Source organism: Pleuronectes platessa, chromosome 22 (assembly GCF_947347685.1).
Source record: "Pleuronectes platessa chromosome 22, fPlePla1.1, whole genome shotgun sequence".
NCBI classification, from domain to species: domain Eukaryota; kingdom Metazoa; phylum Chordata; class Actinopteri; order Pleuronectiformes; family Pleuronectidae; genus Pleuronectes; species Pleuronectes platessa.
In genome coordinates this window covers 7,111,784-7,136,209 of record NC_070647.1, presented here as the reverse complement: position 1 = coordinate 7,136,209, position 24,426 = coordinate 7,111,784, and the positions used below count along the sequence as shown (strand labels likewise).

The following is a 24,426-nucleotide window of genomic DNA, read 5'->3' as shown; positions in this document are numbered from 1 at the left end:
CATTCATGGTAATGCGAAGCGAGAACCAATTCATCAATCAGTGTCTGGGGTGTTTGACCGCAATCCACACATTTAAGGAGACTACAAACTCTTGAGACTGTGAGTGTGTGTGTGGTGTGTGCATGTGTCCTGCAGTTGGTCTAATTAACCTGCAATATTATGTTGCATTTTTCACAGGTTTCAGCACCTCAAAATAAATGTAATACAAACACAGTATTAAATTATACCTTGAAACAAATTTAACCACAAAATCTTAAATTCTGAGGTATTTGCTAATTTTCATTTTAAAAACATGAATAATAAATTACATTTTACGAGAGGTCACTTCATCTTATTGGTGTAGGTGAAGCCAGGTAAGTCCAGTTCATCGATTTATCCCAGTGACACAACAGCACAAGTGACATTAAAAGCAGATAAGTCGGTCTAACTGGTACAGTAAAATAGTGAATCGAAAGATGGATATATTTGTATCTTCCCATTGAAAATATTGTTATATCAGCAAAGTAATAGTAAGCGAAGTGATTGGACTTCTACTCAAGGTGCAAATTCCAATTCTCTTTCCTCTGGTTTTAATATAGCAGGGGAATAAATTGCTTAAAAACACTACAACTCTCAGAATCGACCACTGAGCTAAACAGAACTATGACCATCATTTGTTCATGTGTATGTGACCTGTCTGTGATTAGCCCACATTCGCAAGCGATGTGTGTCATAGTGGCCCTATAGGCATAAAGATATCACACACACACACACACACACACACACACACACACACACACACACACACACACACACACACACACACACACACACACACACACACACACACACACACACACAAAACTGCTATGATCGGAAAGACCAATTTTAATCTAATGAGGCAGAAAATCCGGCTCATTACAATAACAATGCAAATGTGTAATGACTTCATAGGGAAAACACTCTCACATACACAATCACACTTTCTTTCCCCCCCCCTTCCCCCCACACACACACTATATGTGAGATAGTGAGATAAGCACTCTTTGTCTCCCTTACAGAGGAGTGTAACAGAGCTGGGTTTTATCTCAAAACAAAGAGGCTCGTGTGTGTGTGTGTGTGTGTGTGTGTGTGTGTGTGTGTGTGTGTGTGTGTGTGTGTGTGTGTGTGTGTGTGTGTGTGTGTGTGTGTGTGTGTGTGTGTGTGTATGTGTGTGTGTGTGTGTGTTGAGAGCACAGCATCTGGAACATCTGAATGATGTGCATGAGGGGGGAATAAAATAAAAAGACAACAGAGAGACATAGAGAGAACTGAACCCCTGATTCTCTCTCTATCTCTCGCTCTTCTTATCATCAGCATTTTCAGAAATTCTCTTACATACACATTTTGACCCACATTCCTCAATCCTCTGTACCCTCCTGGATGCCTCCCTAGTGCATTGTGGGTAGTCTGGAGGAGGGAACTTCAAAGGGCGAGCAAGGGGAGAGACAAAATGTGTCAGGGCCTAATTACCAGGCTAATGATCTCACACACACACATACATATACACACAGACCACCACCACCACCACTGTCCTACATCCATTCCCTGTCCTCTGTCCCTTCGCTTTCCCTCCTCTTCTATTTTTTTCCCTCTCTTCATTCCCAACTCAGACATGAGAGTGAAGTAATGTCAGGAAAAATGAGGCTTTATATTTGATTAACAGAGATGTGGGTGAAAGTGTCAATGTGAGGAGGAGGAGACAGTTGGAGCAGGAAGAAGAAGACGACTAAGAGGGAAGGAGAGAAAGAATGGGGGAGAGAAAGTGAGTTTATTTCAGGGAGCGGAGCCATAATGGAGTCTTTGTGTTTGGTTAAGATCCATGAAATCACCCAAGTGACTGCAGACATGTACAGTACTGCTGAGTGCTGACACAGGGAGAGATATACTGAGAGAGGCAGTGGTTCAGTCGACATTAAGTTTGGTTTCAGTAGCTTAATGAGGGATTTGGGAATTGAAAGCAGTTCTCTGATGTTTCCTCAAATCAAGCTGGAAAAAAAGTTTGTGTTCGTCTTTTTGCATCGTGCCCAGTTCATTTCCTGTGAATCTAGGTCTGTGACCTGAACACCATGTGGGAGAAGCAAACTCATGACAGTAACAATGAAAAGTACAGATGATAACTTTTGTCCTTTAAAAGCATAAAGCGTGTGTGTGTTCCCAAAATGTAAAAATGTATAAGCTGTTTGGTTCTTAATTTAATGTGTCATTGACTGATCCCGATCGAAACAGTATTTCTTCCCAAAATCCAGCTTGTTAATATAAAAAATATTTTTTTTAGTTCTTTAGTAAAGTTTCATATTAGTGATTAAATTAATCATAATTCGGAAAACCGTTAGCTCTAACCTCAGCATAAAGAGACTGAGCTAATGCCTAAACACTGATAACACTATAAATAAGTAACACACAAAACCAATATGTCATAACAAATCCATTTAACACTTGTGTTTGTTTTATAAAAGTTTATGGAATTGACAGAATTGGAGCAGAAACAAGTAGAAAAGGGAACAAAGAGACAGTTAAAGGGAATATTTAACAGTCGCTGGAGATTTTAGCAAAGAGTAAAAAAAAAACGTTAATGTTTTTAAAATAATACTCTCTCATATAAGTATCACAGGCACTTATAAAAGACACCAGAGTCATCACTTTCCTTTTGGAAAGGAGACAGGAAGGAGTTCGACAGCGCCTGAGGAGTAAAAGAGCTCACATGTCAAAGAGATCTTAAAGTTTTATTTGTGGTTTGTTCTTTAAAGCTCATTGACTCAAACTATCCTTCAGGGACTGTGGGTCAGATCAGGTCATGGATAACACCAGTCATTTTTAGCCCTGCACTGCTGATTAAATATCGCAACAATATTATAACACACAGTACATAATGGGAGCAACGCTGTCCAACAAAAAGACTTACTGTGAACAGGGTAAACACACTCTATATTGGAATTGAATACAAATGTTTGAGATAGAAGATTGTTTATGAACTAAAAGGATGAGATGAACATTTTATGTATTGTATAAATAAGCATTCGACTTAAAAACAAATAACGTTCATATAAACACCCTTTAAATTATTAGAGGTAGGATATACAAGAACTTTTCATAAGCCTGTGAAACTCGAAAATGTTGTGCTTTCATTAAACACACATAGCAACTTCAACAAATGGTTATGTCTCTTTTGCCTTCAGTTAAATGATGTGTTCAGACCAAGTGCAAAGCAAAGTCTTCCCCCGTTGTGATTACATGTAAAGTCAATGCAATGACAGGAATAGCTGCGGATTTACACCAGGCAAACACAAATATACGCTAATATACAGAAATGGAAAATAGACTTAATGTTGGCATCTGTGGGCACAATACAACTCCTTTACTTTCAAGCAACTAAAACTAAAAGACATTTGGAAGCAAGAAACATCCAGCAGCCATACTTGCATGAGTAATGCATGGAATGAAATCTGTTTACATTGGTTCTGAACACACCACAGGCATCGCCAATATCAGCTAGATTTGTGTTGCCGCTGTCGACAACTGTACGTGTAAAGAAAGCAAGAAGTTCTTACCATAAGTTGACTCCAAACTAAAAATGGCTTGCAACATGTCATAAAGAATGTATGGGAACAATGCCAAAACATACTGGCTATAAACTGAAATGTCATACTTGTTCAATCACAGCTATTCTAAGACACGACTAGAGTCCAAGCATTGCTGTGTGCATGTTATGGAATATTGTGTTATGGAAAGTCATGCATCCAACAACGTGAGCATGTATAATACTGTAATATGAAGCTGCTTAATGGACTGATTTTCAATTATCAACAAAGCCCATAAAAAGTCTAAAACTAACAATGAATTGATCTTAGAAACAAGTATTGCCTGTATAGACAAAAATAGTTTTCCTGGGGGTATAACGACTTTTAGCACCAGCCTGATATACTTTTTTCTTCTGTGCCATAGAGCTTCATTGTTTTGCAAAGACTATTAAAAAGACATCAATGAGCCACAGCATTGCACAGTCACATGTTCTTCATCACCATGAACACACTCACACACAGACACAGTAGTTCATTATAAGTCATCAAGTACACCATCCCTTTGCAGTAAAATGCTTACTTGGGCAACAAATGTGTATTAATCCTCAGCTGAAAATTGTTCCAAACAAAAGCACCATTTGCTCCTTCTTTCATGAAATTTGTTGAAATCTACAAAACCCAGATATTGTAGGACATTTCTAAATAAATAAAACTAAGCATGTCGTTTTTTTGGGCTTAGGTGTAAGACTCGTTATAGGGAAGTCAAAAAGTATTAGACTTTGACAAACATGTGTTTTTTTGTCCATTCATTGAATATGTTGACATTTAATTCATGAAGGCAACAACTGAAACCGCAATTTCTAGAATCAACCAAAAAGATTTGGCAGCAGCTACCGTAAGCTTAATTTTGTCCCTGTTTCAGACTTGACTCATGAGTTTAGCTCCGCGCTAAACATCCCCTGCATCTTCATGATTATCTAATAAGAAATTTGGATCACAACACGCTTTTTTGCAAGTGCATTCAGTAGTCCTTTATCTATAAATGTCTCTCACTGAACGACTTTTTCTCACATTCACAGCTCGCTTGCTCCCCACGTGCACACCAAATAATGGTGATCAAGCACACGCACACTAATCAAAGCAGTTTAGATGAAAGACTGGAGTCCAGCCAAAAAGGCTAGAGGGCAAAATCTGAGCACACACACAGGTGCTCACGTTTGACTTTCACTCATGTAGATTTGTCTGGTTTTAGGATAAGAGGAGGGTGTAATGTTTGCAATGCCCCAGGTCCACTTACATCACCTCTAACATAGATCAGAGATCACAGCAGTGCACACGAAGACATCCGGGAGTTTCCCTTCATATTGCTGGTATACATTACAATCAAAGCACCACACTCTGACATACGTGATGTTCACCATTACAAAGGCTTCAAACGCCAGAAGCCCCACAGGGCATCTTCTCTCTAGTCTTTATGTTTTTTCTAGTCTTTTAGATATTTAGCTGATTACATTTTCATAATTGAAAAAATTAACGTGGCTATTTATGAGTGGTTTAAGGATTGGGCTTTGGTGGAGCTGTGGGGTGTACTAAGGGCCATTGTTTTGTTGGTTTGTCAGCAGGATTACGCAAAAACTACCAAACCGATTTCCCAGAGTTAGTGGACGGATGGAACATGAGCCAAGACAAGAGCCAGGAACTTCTTATCACTTTCTTGAACATTGCAAGATCAGGTGTTTTGACATTTTCACCAACTGGACCGGAGGTATGAGCTCTGAGTGCCATTCTCACTTTAGTTTACAATGTAGTTTTTCCAATTTTCATTGTAATACCCAATTGTGCAATTTCCACTTTCCCACTAAATGAACAAATTCCCAGAACTTTCTTTGTCACATGAGTATTTAGATTCAGTTTTACTGAGTCTTTCCCAGAAAAATTCATATTGCACAAGTGAAAAATCAGAAAATATCTTCAACCTTATGGCAAAACTGTTACCACTGTTATCAGCTTTCAAGCAGCTATTTCAGCTGAACCCTACTAAGAACAGTCACAAGCATGTGTTTGTGTGAAGAGAACACACAAACAGAGCATCAGTGCTGCTGTCCGGTACAGTGGGCGCTTTCCACTGAAAGACCCTTTGTTTTAAAAGGAGCTTCAGCATGACTGACCCAGAGGGGTGAGCTGAAATAACACTATGTGCCTGTGATCACACAAAAGGCTGCGATGTTAATATTAGCAGGAAATTACCAGTTACCATGAGAAAAAAAGTGCATTTTGATGACAAAGAGATTAAGGAAGGGAAGATAAACCAGTGAGAACAGTTTCAGAAGAGCATACATGGGAGTTATTCTAACCAGAGTTGAACTTCAGCTAACACAAAGTAGCAGATATCAATCAGTGTAAGAAAGTCCTAAAATCTCAGGGTCTGAATAACAAGTCGCAGATTGTAAGGAAAAATGTTTGATCATTCATTTTCATTTAAATGATAGGACAAACTGCAAATGTCCGAGTGAAACGCTCCGGAGTTTCTATGGCCTTTATCCGTCTAGCCTTCTAGTATAAAGTCCGTAAATATCTGGGAAAAATCATTGTGTGAACAAAGCAGGAGCTCCCCCACTGGATTCACTGCAAGCAAGAAATAACAAGACATTATAAAGAAGCCTGGAATATAACCTGTTTTTGTTTACTTCGAATTCACCTGGATGCGGTGATCCGGTTTTTCAGCCGTATACAGCTGTGAGGAGGCCCCGGGGTAGATCCACAACAGCAGTCAGGATCACATGGTAAACATCCCATCTGGCCTGTAAACGCCCTGGGTGTCATGTCAAGGTTACCTTGCTTAGAGTGCTCCCTCCAAAAACAACCAAGCAGGGAATGGATGGTGTAGAAGCAAAACACATTTTGATCTACTAATTTATTGCTCCTCAAGGGGAAGTTTGCATACGAGTTAGTGGCTCCTACCTGTGAATTACTTAACATATGTTGAAGTGTAACTATTGAGCACTGAAAAACAAATAATTTACCAAAGAGATAAAAAGAATACTACTATTTATGGAGAAAAATGTAGACGGAGAGGAGGAAGGAGAAGAACGCTGCTCTAGAGGTTTATTGATGGAAAGAATGAAGATAAAGCCGGAGGAGAGGAAGGGCAAGCTGCAGGGAATACGTTATTTCTAGGCATGAAGGCTGCACAGACACACACACATACAAACAAATTTAAACACAGCCACATTATCCTATCACTCTCTTGCCATATGACAAACACAAGGCCCACAGGCCACAAAACACACAGGGAGCTCAGCTGACACACACAACACACTCACCACAGACACACACAACCACACACGCACAGTTTGACTGCACGCCCAAAACACTTAACTATTATCTGTTTGCAGAAAGAGAAGTGTGAGGTTCCGAAAAAACAAACAAGCTAGGTATACAGTGCACTGTATATGTATGGGTGTGTGCACATGTGTGAAGGGGGTTAGCTTGAGGTCATCCCACAAGCGATGAACTTCATCTTCTTTACAAAACAGAGACCGTACGCAGGACAGATGATCTCTTATCAGTTGTTCACAAACACACACACACACTCACATGAATGGGTTTATCAAAACTGACTGAGTTATTGGTTGGCTGATGGTATTTCAGACATACAAGTTTAGTCTTTGTACGTTTAGTGAAACAAGCTAATACAACAACTTACATTTTCCAGAATAAACAATGCAGTAAAGATGAGCATTTCTGTACATTAAGAATATCTATATCTTAGGAACCACTGCTCATCTTTTCTTAGTGTAATGATAGAAATAATAAATTGTATTTCTATAATGCAAAGTAAAAAATGTATCTGCAGCAGGGATATAGCAGTGAATGATACAGCTATTAGACATTTACGTGTTGATCAGGGGTAGTAATAAACTCAGTATGCTGTTAACTGCTAAATTTACATTCACTCACTAACTGTGCTGTTTGTCTAATTTAAGTGGTTGTTATCTTTCGCTGTCTCCTTAATGAGACGGACGGCTTTATTGCCAATGAATGATGTCCTGGTTACGTCATTGCAGCTTCTGACAGTGTAAACAAAAGCCTTGCTGTCACTATCTGTGCACATGGATGCTTATTGTGCTGCAAGTCCAAGTCTGTTTCCCAACTGCAGCTTTAAAATCACTTGTATTGTGTCTAACTAGTCGGGCTGCATGATTCATCGTTTTAAGATATTGATATAGATTCACACGTATATGCAGTATATAATATAATTTCTAATCAACAACGCTGCGTAACCCCATGTGATGCACCTGCTGTTAAGTCTGTCTTTGCTCCTGCAACCACAATGATCTGCTGCTGCTCCTGCACACATATACAACTCCCTCCGTGTTCCTTTGTGTTTGTGAAATCAACAACCGCATTCTCCTCTGCTCGGTCTGTTACATAACGCTCTTCTGTGTCATTACAGCTAAACCAGACAAACAAGGGTAAACGGGAAGCTTACCCTTATACACACACACATCTGGATGAACACAACATACAAGAATGTGCTTTCCTGTCTGGGTGTTTGGTCTGTGAATCAAAACACACGGCTGGAGATGGCACATTCCAGTGGCAAGAGATGGGGAAACGGCATAAGCTGAGCTGAGCTGAGACACACACACACACATACACATACACTCTCAGAGAATGTTTTCAATAATTCATGTTTTTGCTTAAATTCCTGGCCAGAGAAGCTCACGTCAGTTACCTCCAGGGGTGGGTCCGATTACTTTGAAATGTAGTCGCCTTCTGAATACAAATGAAAATGCAATTTTTGGACTGAAGCTGCTGCTTGAACCTTCTCTCTTGACCCAACACTTTTCTTTGTCTTCTGCTACATCACGTGTGTAAGTATGTCAGAGACGTTTCTCATTGGTTAATAGCATTAGTTAAGTCTCACCATATTAAAATTGTGATTATTTAAAGTCACAATAAAGCTATGATACTGTAATTACTGATGCCAGTAATCAAATAATCTGGGCTGATTATAGTAGCTTCTAATTGCATAATCCTGATTTCATGTTCTCTGTTATAACCTCACTCAACATCCATATAAAACCAACAACAGCTTCAGGCAAACACACCCAACAACACGACAAACAAAAGCAACGCTTCCCCACAGAGTTTTCTTTGGGAGGTCAGGTCTTCTTACACAACTGAACAACAGGACATTAACATCCCTCCTTCTATTATCGTCTCTCCTCCTCCTCTCCTGTCCGTTTTATGGCTTTGCATTCTCACGCCCCACCACTCCCTCAAACACGGCCTCCCAGGCCATCTCCAATCCCCCCTGAGGCCTGTAGGAACAGGTGTTGCCTCTCCAAAGGTGGCTTGTTTTTAAGTGTGGGTTTTCTGCTCAAACCATCCAACAAAATGACCAGAGCCTTTTCTCTCTTTTATGTGCCAGGGCAGGTGGGACATCCGGGCCTGAGGCAAAGATTTCCCCTAAAAGCATTAAACCAGCATTTAACTTTGTTCTTATTTCAGTTGCTGTGACGCACAATAGTTAAACCTGACATGTTTGGTTGATGCAGCTCGTAAAAGGCTTATTATAAAAGGCAGATTCATCAAAACCCTTTTTGCGTTTGAGTCTCATCATCACATCTGTGGCTGGGTAGTAAAATGTTGTATGCTAGCATCAATTGGATAGCTGGTTGGCTAGCTGTCCATGCACATAGCTACTTTGCATAGCTTGTCAGTTGAGTGGAAGATAATGGTATTTCAGTCATCAAAAATCTTAAATTAAAAAGTCTGGTTTTCAATGAGATACAGTGAACGTTGCCCCTGATTGTCTGGAGCAGAAGCATGGTTCATATCAGGAAAATATCAATTTCAGAATCTTTTACTCCCCACAACTTATATTGGCCACAAAAATCCAGTACCGATCGTTCTCTGAAAATAAGTCAAGACATTTTTCAGATTTTAAATGTTTTTTCCAAACGCTGGCTGCTGTAAACTGCCCTGAACTTTATCTGAATAAAAAAATGTGTCTGGCCAAGAAATAGCCTGGCACGTTACCCATAGTATGCTGTTTCCAGTCGTTTTACACTGTGAAGCTTTCCAGCTGGGAGCGGCAGCATTGACGCCTTACATACAAACACACAGTGAGAAAATGAGGAAGTGTATTTTCCAAAATTAAATAACTTAGGATGTTACCAGCCATAAGCAAAAATCCATATCGCATTGAAAGTAAATCATGCTACTATATAACACCAATCAGATCTGGACAGTGCTCATATATATATATTTTTTTAATCACATTGAAAGACTTTACTACAACATATTTTGACAACGAAGGACTAGCTACTAATCTTTTGCTTTCCCTACAGCTAAAAAAAACGAGAAATATGATGGAAGACATTTTCCATTTCTGGCCTCACTGCATCTGTGCATCATCGGTGACAGATGACTGTTTCATCTACTTTCTATCTTAAGAGTCATGTGCTCACTGCTGTGTTATGCTTCTGAGACCCCTCCTGTCCATCAGGCCAAACTTGTATTCCCTCACAGTCTGCAGATTGTTATTTGTTCAGCCATTGAACAAATCGTCACTCAAGGATTGTATTAATGTATTAATCTGATTAGACTAGATTACGTGCGTGTGTGTAAATGTCTCCGACCCTGTCGAGCTCAAATAGATCTGACCTTTTGGGTAAGGATGAATCAGGTGCTTAGTGATGCTGATACAGTGAAGAGCTTGAGAAGGGAAGTATGAAACTTCGGAGGAGCATCGGGAGGTTCTGCTTATTACGGAAACATTCTTGACAGAATTCATTTAAAATAACTGAATTAATAAATGACAACTATTTTCTCTCCGAGCTTCTTGAGTCTTTGGTTCACTTTTTGAGACGTTTTCCTGTGAACTTTCGATGCACTTTGTCGGCTCTAACTGCAGATAACGCCTGTCTAGCAGGCAATGATCAAACCAGCGGGAAGAGAGAAAGATTATTAGAGATTCCTATTTGAGATTAAAAAGGAAACTCACTTTACAAAGAAACCAGGATTTAAAGTTTAATTTAGAGGAGCAGCAGGGGAAGAGAAGGAACAAGGTCACAGAATCTGTCTCAGGGTCAACCCCAACAAAAGCAGTGTGCAGAACAACATCTTCTAAAAAATGTTATTTGACTTTATTGATTGAAGTAAGTCAAATTTAAAATGCAGGCTCATAGTTATGAGCTATAAGTTGCAAAAAATAGTTTTAGAGAAACAGGCAGATGGACAGATATGAAGGACGGGCTGTACTGAACAGCAGAGTGTCAACTAAAGATGACTATATGTGGTACTGTCACTGTACCTCTTATCTGTGTTTGTGCATTGTATTATGAAAAGCTTTTTTTGAGACAGCTGGACAATTCATTGTTTTTAAATTGAATACACAATTTGACTGCACTTCTTAAGTCAGAGGCATGGTTTCAATTGCTCAAGCATGACTAAGCCAGCTGTACAATTAGTTCACTGTAGTATAGTTGCGTCATATCACTTCTAAAATACGGTTACCAGCCGTTGTTGACAATCTGCCACTTAACCTTCTAAGCACATCTTATCGCTGTTTTAAGCTCATCACCTTGAAAGCACTGCATTAGAACCTTGAGGGGATTTGTGGCTCTCAACTAGCATCAGTGTGTGAACCTAGCGATAGCTGAAGAGGTTATGGTAATGTCGGCACTATCATGAGGGGATGTCGGGGAGATGCAAACACTTTTTTCAAATGTGACTACTCAGCGGTTTGTCATTATGTAGCTGTTACTGATTCACATAATGGTATCACTGATGCCATTAATAATATATAATATTAAATCTGTGCTTAATTTTTTTGCTTTTCTAACTTAGGCAGCAGGACATTGTCCAGGTCAAACAGATCGTTCCCAACAACAGGAAAATGTGCAGAACATTCAGGCGAGGGGTGGCACCTGGGTAGAGCAGCAGGATACAGGACATGATGTATACATTCTGCTGCAGAAATCACATGTTCACATGTTCACTTGTTCACAGCACATGGAGACTGACCACAGCCCTTTTCAGCAAAAGCGTATGTATTTTAATGGGTAAGAAGGTTCATAAGGCAGGGTGCCAGTCAGAGTCAAGTCTGACAAATAATAATAAAAATAGATGGAAAAGCATTATTTCAGCGTGTGCCTTTTTAGCCCAGTTTAGCATAGTTGCATAGCTGGCAGGAAAAGTTTCAGAAAATGTCCAAAAAACTGACTCTGGAATTTAAGTTCTCATATCCAGCATATTTCTTGATTTAAGTTCATGTCTGAATGCAATTTTAGCTGCATTTCTCTAAACAGCCAGCTAAGGGATTTCTATTTAATTAAGTTTAAAGTAATAGTTTGTTTGGGTGAACTTCAGGTGTTAAATGAGTGAGAAATGAAGCTACACAGGAAAGAAAAACACAAAAACAGTGAGGTTCAGTGTTCAGGTCATCACTGGTATGTGTGTGTGTGTGTGTGTGTGTGTGTGTGTGTGTGTATGTGTGTGTATGTGTGTGTGTGTGTGTGTGTGTGTGTGTGTGTGTGTGTGTGTGTGTGTGTGTGTGTGTGTGTGTGTGTGTGTGAGAGAGAGATGAATATGTCATCATCTTCACTGTCAAATGACATCACTACGGTTTAAAGTGTTCACCACATGAGGGAAGTGACTTTTTGTTTGTTTGTGTGTTTCTGTGTGTGTGTAATCCCTACCTACTGCTGCTCTAACAAGGCCACTAGTTAACCTCCAGTTTATGAGCCTGTTCCAATCGCCCAAACAACACACACCCTGGGAAGCACGATGGGACAGTTTATCCAAGGGATACCTTGACAAGACACATTGCCAAAATATACAAGAATAATAACAAAGTGTGTATGTGTGTGTGTATTTGTGTGTTTGTGTTTGAGGAGAGACAGTGTAGAAAGAACACAAAGGCTTCATTCACTACTCCACTGACAAAAGCACAATACATTCTGGTTTAGAGTTATATGTAGGATTGGCGTAAGATATACTTGATGGCACTGGTACGTTCGTGTCCATCTGCAATTACACTACCAAACGCTAGTTGGCGGATTTCTATGCCTCTATGTGCACCTCAAACGATGGTAACGACTTTTACTTTTACTGATCTCAGGGATGCAGAGACACGATGGTGAAGGTGAGGAGGTGAACCGCCAATAAAGGGATTGAGGCCAAACAGTGACCGGGACACAGGTGTTTGATGTTGTGTGACCAGCATGCTTCACTTTTAGAGCAAGAATGAAAAGGTGGTGTGTGGGTGCGTGAGAGAGCGAGAAAGAGAAAGAGAAAGAGAATGAACTCACAACACTCCACATTCCTTGCATGGCTCACATAACTTTCTTCGTGTGTGTGTGTGTAAGTTCATATGACTACAAAATGTGTGCAAGTGTGTATTCAAGCTGCACCCAGCCCACACTAAATGTACTCATTCTGAAGCCCTAGAATTAGTCAGACCCCAAAAAAGCCCAATAATTACTACCCCAGCTACATGATGCCCACCCTGCGGCAGCACAGTGGCAGACACACTGAAACATTCATTTGGTGAGCTGTCCTCACTGGAACACATTCCACCACACACTCGTGCACATTTGAACTTACATAAATCTACACAAAGACAGACAGAGAGAATCATAAAAACACACTGACAGAGACACGCAACAATACAGACATGCAAAAACAGACACAGAGACACACACACCTATCTGATCAATAAAACACTGCACAAGTTGGAGTTACATAAAGGAGAGCGATAGCAAGCTGCTGGCCTGGTTGTCAATGGCAACAGTGTTTTGGAGGTTGTTCATTAGTAAGTGCAGCCAAGTCTGCTGCAAAGCATGGTGGGATATCGCAGATGATGCTACCTCGTGATTCTGCCTACAGATACATTTACTGTATTAAGTGTTTACATAAACAGCATGAACATTATGGGACAGCAGCGCTGAGAACATTTTCAACTGTGAGCAAACTCTGTGCCTCACAGCGACAACGTTTCACAGATTAACACTTGTCTCTTCAGTTCATGCAGATTTAAAGGGACACTTCAGTGATCAAGTACTGATCTTGAAGGTTGACGGGAAAATATAGATAGAAAAAGCTTTATAGAAAATGGTATGTTTTTGTTTTAAAGCCAAAATGGAGATAACCCCTAATAATATCATCAGGCTTACTTCATCAAGACTTTAGAACACTCCTCCACAGCCACAGAGAATATTACTATACAGTTTTCACAAGCTGAGTGGGACTTGAATTGATTGAATCAGTGAAAAGGCTTCATTCATACTCATAGATTTTCATTTTCAAACTAAAATGAGGCCAGCAGCGTTTCTAAACTTCCCTGTTTTGGCGGCTCTCAATCTCTTTATATGTCAAGAGCCTTGAGATTATGTATATCATGATTTGGTGCTTCACAAATAAAGTTGAGTCTTTTTGGTCGCGATGTAGCCTTCACTGACTCGTCAGGCTCCTATCATATGACCCTCTTCCAGAAGAAAACAACAGGCATTAGTCTCGACTACCAGTGTGGAACACAACATGGATAAGTAATTACAAGTGTTGTCTTTGCTAACAGCTGCTGTGCAGTTACACACTGCATTTTACAATGATACAACTGCTGTGGTGGTAGAGGTGTGTTAGTATAGACTGGGATTAAAACGGATGCTCCTATATCGGTAGATGAACAAATAGCTGAATATGAGCATCAATCCAGACAGCATGCTCTCCAAAAAATAAGATCAGATGCTCTAGAGCAATATAACAAGTTGTTGACAGGAATGCTTCCACCTAAAGCTCTCAACCTGACCTCTGGCTCATGCTCTTTTCAACCCTGACAAGAACATTTCTACGTGACACACATCACCTCACTGGAAACCCTCATCCATCCATTCAAACAGACAGAGAGGAAGTGTTGGTATGAGGGTGTTTCCTCATATTCACAATACATGCTCTCATCTTCCTGCTGTATGCCATATAATGCAGAGGCAGATCAATACCAGCACTGCTATACCGGCCAATCGACATGGGGAGGGGGCTGTCAGGGTAATTACTCTGTCCTGTGGGGGAAGTATCAGTCTCTCAGCCAAGTCTCGATGTGAATGTGGGTCAATACACACACACACATACATACAGATGAGTAGCCGGTTGATCTACATGAAGGGCGTAGGCAGTAAATCCAGGTCAAACAGGAAGTGGGATAGGGACTAAATGATGAAGAGAATCACATATTGATGATGAGCAGTCGATTTCACAGCCCATCAATGTTTTTGTGGGAGTTAAGATCCCGTTCCATCTGACACCAATTCCCTCAAGAACTCAGTTGCCAAGGTGACAGCAGGATGGTGGAATGGTGCACACTTGAGAGTTTTATGCCTTTATACTAAAGAGGTCATTTCAAAGCAGGATCATCTCCCACTTCAAGTCACGAATCACCAAAACCATCTCGACAGGTCTGGGGAAAGTCAACGGTCATCTGAGAGCTTCTTCTGAGCACAAGTCATTTCAAGTGGAGGCAAATTCAACAAGTCAACAGATGCTGTCGGTTCTGATGGAGGCGTTTTCCTCACAAACAGAACTCAACTCTTCCATGAGCACAAAAAGCTAATGTTTACAGGTGTATATTTTGCTGTATTATTAAAAATGAAAGGCAAAATTTGAACAGTTTCACTGACAAATGTTTCTTTGCTGTATCAATCAATCCAACTTTATTTATATAGCAACTTTCAAACAAATCAAATGCAATTCATAGTGCATTTCAGGTGTTTGACAAAACATGATTGTGTCTAAATAAATAATAATATATTGTAAATGTGGAAGGAAACATCACTGTATTACATGTATACAAAGGCACAGCCACAGTCAGTAGTTAAAGGCTGAGGTTCTAGATATTGTTATAATAAATCAATTTTACATTAAATGTATGATATTGATTTTACAATGACAGTCCTGCAAATGAACACTAAGAGTGAAGTGTTCTTCTGTCTGTTGATAGTCACTAAATGTTATGTTTGAGCTGAAATTATGCTTATTCCTATATAAATATATATATATATATATACACCCAATCCTCCTACAGAAGAGACCCTGTCGCTGGGGGGTAGATCAGCTCATAACAGTCTGTTTTGTAAACAAACAAACAACACATAGAAGATGTTGTATGCTGGGATCATGTGGGAGGAGGGAACATGACAGTCACGTGTATAAACGGTCAAAACGGAAGCTGTAAAATAAGGGAAAAAACGAAGAATTATTCTACAGCCTCCGTTTCCTCTGTGTTGACATTTACAGCCGAGCGCCGCTGCCCGTCCCTCCCAGTCGAACAACGTGTAACGGCACGGAGTCCATTATCGGACAGACATCGTGTTGAGAAATGTGACTGTGGAAGAATGTGTCCGTCTCTTTACCTGAAAATGGTGAATTCCGTGGGTTTCAAGGCGACTCTCCGGAGGTGCCAGGCCCTGCTCCGGATGCCCTCCTCCGCTTTCTATCCGCCCACCGGTGCAGCCTGAAGACACGGGCTGCGTCCGCGCTCGGTCCTGGCTCGGCACGCTCCGACACAGAGACGGAACAACCGGGAAGAATAAAGAAATATCCCCCCAAGAAAACACACGTTCACTCCCTCACACGGGTACCGGGGGGGATCGAGAGGACAGAGACGCCGTGTGTGAGGCGGAGGACGCGGGGGAAACTGAGGAGGAGGAACCGCTGCTGTCGACTGAGCAGGGAGGAGTGTCAGGCTGCCGTCAGTTGAACACACGCAGCACAGAACAACTTCCTGTGGCGTGTTGAGATAAAAGCGGATTTGAAGACTTTCAGAATAAGAGGCGTCCCTTTTTTTTAGGCACTTTGTTAAAAAAGAAGTAACAAACACGTTACCTACATGTACCAGGTTATGCCGTGGTTTATTCAATATGATAATAGCAATAAAAATAGTATCTTTTTTTGAATGGTCTATTCTCGGTTTTGCCTTATTGGTAATTTCCTGTCTTCAGAGCAGCAAGGAACAGAGGCCCAAAGCTAGGATGTAATTTCAGAATAAACACAATGATCCTTGATATAATTTTCAAATAAATACAATTATTATTGATATTTTTAACTTTCTAATCTTCCAGTTAAAAGGTTATTTGAGAAAAGTTGAGAAATATGACATATGATAGACAGAATCTGTGGATCAGGCTGAAACACAGAACCATAACGTTGCATTAGGTCTAATTATTGGTTTATGGAGCCATCTGCTGGACAAAAGTTGCACCTGCAAGAATGATTGTAGTGTAATTGTTTAACATTGGAAATATAGACTATAAATCAAATTATTATCCTCTGAGAATGCAAACTGTCATTGTTGACAAGTCATAACTTGATATAATTTTAGTATTTAATTTATCACCATTAAGCGATATCTTGGACAACTTTTAAAATAAAGGCGTGAATGCATTTTGTATCGGTCGCAGTGTTCCAAATAACCAACACATACTCATAACATAACATTTTAGACATTTATACTCATGACATGAATTTCTCGGGTTATGTTATGACTTGATTGATAGTTTGAGAATTTCCGTTCTCAGCTTTGGTGAAACTGGAAGCAGGGATGTGAAATGAAGATAAACGAAACAATAGTATCTTCGTTTGAATCACTTTCTTTCTGCTCTCCCTTATTAGTCATTTCCTGTCTTCAGAGCAACGCGGAAAATAGTCCCATAGCTATGACCTCATGCAAAAATAAAATAGAAAAATTATCGAAAAAGGTTGCTTATAAAAACATCTTGTATTTCAGTTGTATATTTTAAGATTATCTATGAAATATCTTTTGAGTTAATTTATATGCCTCAATATAAAATTAATAAGATTAAAAAATAATTTGTTAGTTTCAAGTTGGAAATCTGAATTTTGTGAGTATTTCGCTTCTCTTGACCCAATTTGGTTCAATTTGATTTAAGGATGAATAATTGTAACCATAGAAACAAAGAACCAAAGACTTGTGTTAAGCAGAATTTATTGGGGCTGCACACCGTCATCTGCTGGACAATAGCTGCAGGTGCAATAATTAATTGTACTGCAATTGATCAACATTGTTCAGACAGATATTACATAAATGTGCAGAAAGATTATTATTTCAATCTGTCCTGGTTAAATTAAAAATCCTGCAGTGGCTGCTGTGTCATGTCCTGCTCTACCACATTCCACAGCTGTTCTCTTGCATTAAGATGAAATGAAGGGGGGGCATCTGAGTGTCACTTCATTATGTTCATAAAACCTTTTCCTTTGTGACACTATACATGTATATGCTGGACCTACATAGTCTTTAGAAGATGGTAAATTGTGGCTATAAAGAGATGGTCAGCTACAACCCTCAAATATCCAGAGGCCCTAAAATCATTACTATTACTATTCCGTTATTCAAGGTTTCCTGAGAATTGTCATGATCTTAGGTTGAATTTGAGGATTTGTTTTACACCTGCATTGTGTTCATTACAAACTGGTGTTCACAGGACATCTCACAGTGTGTGTTTGCATCCATACCTCCAGCCCATGTGGAGACTTGAACATTACAAGCTGGGTGTTTGTTGGTATCTGTCAAACCACATTAGATTTACCATAAAGTGACCACATATACACATATAAAAGGTACATGATACAATGTTGTGGTGTATTTGTGCAAGTATAAAATTAAAACATATAAAAATAGGGAACTAAAATTAAATATAAAATGTAATATAAGGACCAGGGAGGGATTGTGCAATATGTTGTATAAGTAGACACTAGACAGTGGATGGAGCAAAGTACAGTTAGTATGATTCTGTTATATCTGCAGGTTGTAGTTCAGGACTTTGCATTAACTTCCATTCATTATGGCCAAAACCTTATCACCTTAACCATGACCACATCATAGCTGACTCTAAACTTAACTTAACCAAGTTTAACCAAAGCTAATGCAAACACACAACTTACTTCTGACTCCACCTCCTATAGTGTACGTATGTGTTTGTGTGTGTGTGTTGTCATCATCTAACCTCTGTCCCACTTTCTCAGTTTCCCGGATCTCATCGGGACTGATCTCGACCTGGCTGTAGGATGTCTCGCGCTGCGGACAGACTCAAACTGCTGATCCATCATCTTGATCGATCACAAGCCGCGATCGTATCCTTTCATTTGCAAGGTGTCGTTATTCTGTACCACCGGAGCTCCACGGGACCGTACAGACCGACCCCCGGTCAGCGGAGCACCGAGCTGCGCAGCCCTGGTGCTCCGCTGACCGGGGTCTCCGTGCAGCCGGCGGGCCTCCGTCCAAAGAAACAGGAGGTTAGAGGTTTGAGCTTTTTGCTGGTTTCACTGAACTGTGTCTCGGTCTCAGTCACATCAAGTCTCTTTTAATATGTCTTTTTATATCTGAGGCATTAGCTTAAGTAGCTCAGAAGGCTAACCTGTCCGTTCACAACCCGTTATATGCTACTAGCCTTTATCCTAATAAGCTAACGTAAACAAGCTTCCTGTGTTTTGATTCTCAGGTAGCTTTCGACACGAGAGAAAAGCTATTAGACAGAACGTGCATCAAATGTTTACACCATGACTTGTCAACAACAACAAAAGGAGCAGCATGATGTGCTATGGAAGTTAGACATGTTATTCTTCTCATTATATAACTGTAACGTCCTGCTAACTAGACATGCATTAGCAAACTTCAACTTGGACAAACTGTAGCAGCTGAGATACTAACAAATGAAGAGATCACATCACTAGACATCATATAATATTAAACCCATCTATTTTTATTGTAATTTGACCCTATTTAATGTTTGTAATCTTTATAACAACCTTGTATGTGTGTTATTGTTTCATGTAGCTGTACTTATGCTTTCATTTTATTCATACAATTTATCTTATTTAATTTTTAACAAAGCATTTTGAGTTGCATTTAATTGATGATAGGTGCTATCCAATAAAAATGTGTTAATATGATCATATTATTATCCCATGTTAAAGTGTTGAGAGCCCGGCTGGTTTTAACATTTAACTGAGGGAGTTGACATCTAGAGACAGATGTGAAATCTCTCTCTCTGAGACATTGTGAATCGGGCCTTGTTTCCCCCTTAACTGTTTCTTCTCCAGCGAGCAGCACCGACCTCAGCTCAAACCCTCACGCTCAGCAGCCAGCCACACAGACTGAGGTGAGATCCACCTTTAGTTTGAAGGGACTCCGTCATTCTGTCACAGCATTTGGCAGCTTCAGCAGTTGCCTCAGGGCAAAGGTTCCTGTACCAGACAAGCCTTGTTATCATTCACCTCTGACACAGTTTTACATCAGCAGACAGCTGTGCCTTTCTGGTACAAGTGAGAACTAGAACTGTCAAGTTGTTTTCAGGTGGTGTAGACGCAGAGCTGTAATAAGACTTTCAATGCACAGTGTCTGTCAATCAATCCCCTCTGAAAAAAAGTCCACAACAGCTTTCAAATCCAAACGGGCCGACACGCAGGGAGCTTCAGTTGTGCTTACTGTCACTTTCACTCTGGCAGATACACCTTAGAGACGGACCTGCTGAGCCCAGAGCAGCGACTCTTCTATGAGGAGAATGGCTTCATCCTCATCAAGAACCTGGTGTCGGAGGAGGATATCGACAAGTTCAGGTGACCATCACAAACTATGGCACCTGCAAAGGAAACAGAGCTTTGTAACAAGTGTATAAACTATTAATATTAGGAGTAGTAACTGTAACAGAGTCTCCTATGATGAAAACAGTTTTCTTGAGAAGTCCCTCAGATGTGCTATCGGCTGTTAAAAAGTTCTTCGTACATTCTGCAGGAAGGAGTTTGAACGCATCTGTCGACAGAGAGTGAAAATTCCCGGCTTGGTGGTGATGAAGGACGTGGCAATCGTCAAGTCAGAGTTTGTCCAGGATCAGAGGGCCGTCTCCAAACTCCAGGACTTCCAGGAGGATCCCGAGCTGTTCCGGTACTGCAACTTACCACAGGTACTGTACATACACGTACGGTTGGTTTTCATGTGGGAGCTTAGATGTTCAATACTTCAAGTTTGGTACCTTTCCATTATTGTCAAATTAGATGTGGTGTACAAAGCCGCTATTTGTAAACTTTTTTTTTCATTAACTGGGGCCGTGTTTATTTTCCATAGGCAAAAACTTATTTTTGATTGAAAAGCAACTTAAAATTTGATATAATTTTAACCAAAACACTGATGACCAAAAACTTGGCTTTTTTGTGTTAGATCCTGAAGCATGTGGAGTGTTTCACTGGACCAAACATCATGGCCATGCACACCATGCTGATCAACAAACCTCCTGATGCAGGTAAGGAGTCAGGAGATCACTTTATCTGAGGTGAACCGATTGGTTGATTAGTCAATCAAATTGATCAGCGTCAAATTCAACAATTGTCAAAATTTGCTGCACCAGCTGATTTGCTGCATATGATCATTAACTCAATATTTGTGGGCTGTGGAGATTATATATAACACTAGGGGGCAGCAACAACAGGTTCCATGGTGTAATGGTTAGCACTCTGGACTCTGAATCCAGCGATCCGAGTTCAAATCTCGGTGGGACCTTATTTAGGCAGTGGTCAGGTATCTAGAGGTGGCTTTTAGGAACTAATGATACAATCATGTAATCAAATCGCTCATGTTTACAAAGCCTAATAAATATAACAATCCTGAAACCACACAGAACCAGTTGGAGACTTTATCTTTGTGACGCAACATATCGTTAGACGTAGCGATCAGAAGATAGTGAATTGCGGCTATAAATGGATGAACATGTTCTGCAACAGTACTTAAATAGGCTGTGGCATTCAAACCATTATTGACTGTGCCAAGAAAAAATTCTCCACAGCAGCAGAATCTTGACACCAATGACATTTAGCAGAGATGAGTCCATGTTGCTGAAGTCAAACTCTGATCCCATCATGTGTGACAGCAGAAATCCACATTCACCACGCCAGTCTTCATCTATTCCAGCCTTTTTCCAACTTTGTTATTCATCATCCACAACACCAGTTAGCAGTATGGACATGATTTAGATTTTCAGCTATCCAAGTTGAAATCTCTGTGGGACCTGAGTTTTGAGACATATGTATGTTTTCACAGCCAGGACAGCAGAGTGGTCTGAAACAACCCCATCCATCCATTATCTATACCACTTGTCCTTTAAGGCAGGGGTGTGGAAGGGGCTCCATCCTTTGAGGACCATACAAAAGTACTTTTTATTATAAACACATATAGACACACTAGCTTGCATTTTACGTCCAGGAAAAAATTATAATTTATAAACTATTCTGGCCGGGTCAAAAGCCTTGTGGGCATAACATCCCTGACCAGTCCCCATTGCTCAAGTCCTTGAGCAAAAAATATTGCTACTTGACATGTTGGGTCAGATTAGTCATCTGGTGTGTGTCCTGTGTTTCAGGGAAGAAGACGTCCCGTCACCCGATGCATCAGGATCTGCACTACTTCCCGTTCCGACCGGCCGACCAGATTGTCTGCTCCTGGACGGCCATGGAGAAAGTGAACAGGCAGAACGGCTGCTTGGTCGTCCTGCCAGGAACTCACAAGGGCACGCTGAAGGAGCACGACTACCCCGAGTGGGAGGTACACAAACACACACAAAAGGCACTGCCAGAAGCGTGACCACACCTGCATACACACACAGGTACAGTACCTCAGCACTGTGTCTGTCCTCAGGGTGGGGTGAACAAGATGTATCACGGTGTGCGAGGCTATGACTCACAGCACCAGAGGGTTCACCTGGAGATGGAGAAGGGCGACACCGTCTTCTTCCACCCGCTGCTCATCCATGGCTCCGGCATGAATCAGACCCAGGGGTTCCGCAAGGTACAACATTACCCTCAATGCACCTGGTGTCCCAGCGTTGGTTCCAGAACAACTACCTGTAAATTCACAGGGTTTATACGCTACTATTTAAAACCACAAATTACATTGCTAGATGTGATTTAAAAAATATTATGAATTCAAAGGCACTTGTGTGTGATCCTGTGTGATCATGTGTGCTCCTGTGTGATCATGTGTGTGTGTTTCCAGGCCATCTCCTGCCACTACGCCAGCGCTGAGTGTTATTACATCGACGTGAAAGGAACCACTCAGGAAAACATAGAGGAGGAAGTGAAGGATCTTGCGTCCAGGAAGTACGCTATAGACGAAATCTCATTCAAGGTCAGATATTTACATACATATTACTATTCCTACAATTATTCATATTCATTGAAACAATGGTACGTGTAACAGACTCCTGGATTTTGAAGTGTTTTATATATGATGACAACACAACTATAAAAGCCACCACAGAACTACAATGTAATAACAGCGAAAGTGAGCGACGCAGTGTTGACAATGAAGCGAGCAGAGTTACTTTCTGCAGTCAAGCCCGTTGCCTCTTAACAGGCAACAACACAAATGAAGAAGCGACAACACAAAGACAAAAGCCTCAACACAAATACAGAAATTAGAGCAACACAAGGATGACTAAGCATTCAGTGTGCGAACGTGATGTGATGGGTAAAAAATGGGCTTCAGAGTCTTCCCTATTTTCACCAAAAAACTGTTAGATAAAAATGACTTTCTACTTGAATGTAAATATTTAGCGTCTAAGCTCTGGTCTAAAAATGATTGTAAAAAGGCACATTTGAATAAAAAGGTGAATTGAATCTTGAACTCTTCCTCTACAGGATACCTGGGCTTTCAGAGGTCGTCTGGTGCAGGGAGAGAGGGTCTCACTGTGAGGACGCCATTGATCAGAAGACGGCAGAATGACAGCAGAGTGACCAATCACTGAGCTGAGAGGAGAGAAGGCTAATATAGTGCTGAGCTTCTTAAAGTAAAATCCCTGAATTCCTTTAATAGAGGTGGAATTAACACTACTTAATGTACATGTAATCATGCTCAGAAGAGTTGGGAGATTTGTTCTGGAAAAGGTCATGTGGTCCTAACAGAAAACATAAATACAGGGAATCAGATTTAAATGAAATATATATAACTGACCTCATCATAGTTCGGAGGAAAATCCACCCTCTGACTTTCTTTCGGAGAGGCGGTGGACTAGTGGCAGAAACTTGGACTATGGGCAGAAAAGGTCTCTGGTTCGTCTCTGGTTCGACTCCACGGAGAAACAACAAAAAGACGAACCTGGATTGATCTGTCCAAAAATCCAAGAGGATTCTCCCTACCCTGTCTAGTGCCCCTGGCCAAGGCACCTTACTCCCCCAACATCTGCTCCCTGTGCGCCGTACATGGTCGCTCACTGCTCTGTGTGTCCTGCACCAGATGGGTTAAAAGCAGAGGTTAAATTTCCCTACAATTGCGTGAGTGTGCCTGTGCATGTGTGTGCATGTGTTTGGGACAAATAAATGTATCTTAATCTTCTTTCAACCTCCTGCTGCTTGTTTTGCAGCACAAAATAAAGCTGAATTAGCACTTAAACAGACAACAGAACTGTGTGGAACAATGGAAAAGCTGTAATTTACCAAAACCTTCAAAGAAAGGGATGTTAAGTGCAAAGATATAAGCCTGAGAAAGACCTGAGGTATGTTGCTTTGACGGGAAATGAAAAGATGAGAATTGCTGACTGGCTGATTAAAGCACTAACATGGGTTATGATATATTTAGGAACTGATAAGCAGAACTGAAATTCAACCAATTGGGATTTGGTTCTAATTCGGAGTTTAGGATCTCGACCCCAGCCTTGAGTGTTTAAACTGCCTTATAAACTTATCACTGTGTAAATCGTCTTGTTTATGTTGATTGATAAGTATTTGATAACGAGTGAGTGGGTTTTAACATTGTTTGTATGATCATTCTAAAGTTTTAATAGGATTAATAATAAAAAATTGCTGCTATAATTATGACACT

General features: G+C 40.5%; 2 protein-coding genes and 1 non-coding gene across 4 annotated transcripts in view; 2 read left to right on the top strand and 1 right to left on the bottom strand.

The window, feature by feature from the left end:
- cdk17 (cyclin-dependent kinase 17) overlaps nt 1-16,292 on the bottom strand; it is a 35,188-nt gene extending 18,896 nt beyond the window's left edge. Inside the window, exon 1 of one of the 2 annotated variants that reach the window (XM_053414637.1) lies at nt 15,956-16,292. The gene's annotated coding sequence lies outside the window, so the exon portion shown is untranslated. The remainder of the gene's footprint in view (nt 1-15,955) is intronic. The other variant, XM_053414638.1, reaches the window with a different exon arrangement.
- A 2,240-nt stretch (nt 16,293-18,532) lies between these two features.
- On the top strand, nt 18,533-24,416 carry phyh (phytanoyl-CoA 2-hydroxylase). The gene is made up of 9 exons (XM_053414631.1): nt 18,533-18,692; nt 19,662-19,720; nt 20,067-20,177; nt 20,353-20,521; nt 20,776-20,857; nt 21,971-22,152; nt 22,246-22,395; nt 22,603-22,734; nt 23,247-24,416. The coding sequence occupies exons 1-9, from the start codon at nt 18,627-18,629 to the stop codon at nt 23,298-23,300; spliced, it is 1,005 nt and encodes a 334-aa protein (XP_053270606.1). The 5' UTR covers nt 18,533-18,626; the 3' UTR covers nt 23,301-24,416.
- On the top strand, nt 21,043-21,114 carry trnaq-cug (transfer RNA glutamine (anticodon CUG)). The gene has a single exon. It is a non-coding gene; the product is annotated as a tRNA-Gln (tRNA).
- Nucleotides 24,417-24,426: the final 10 nt, after the last annotated feature.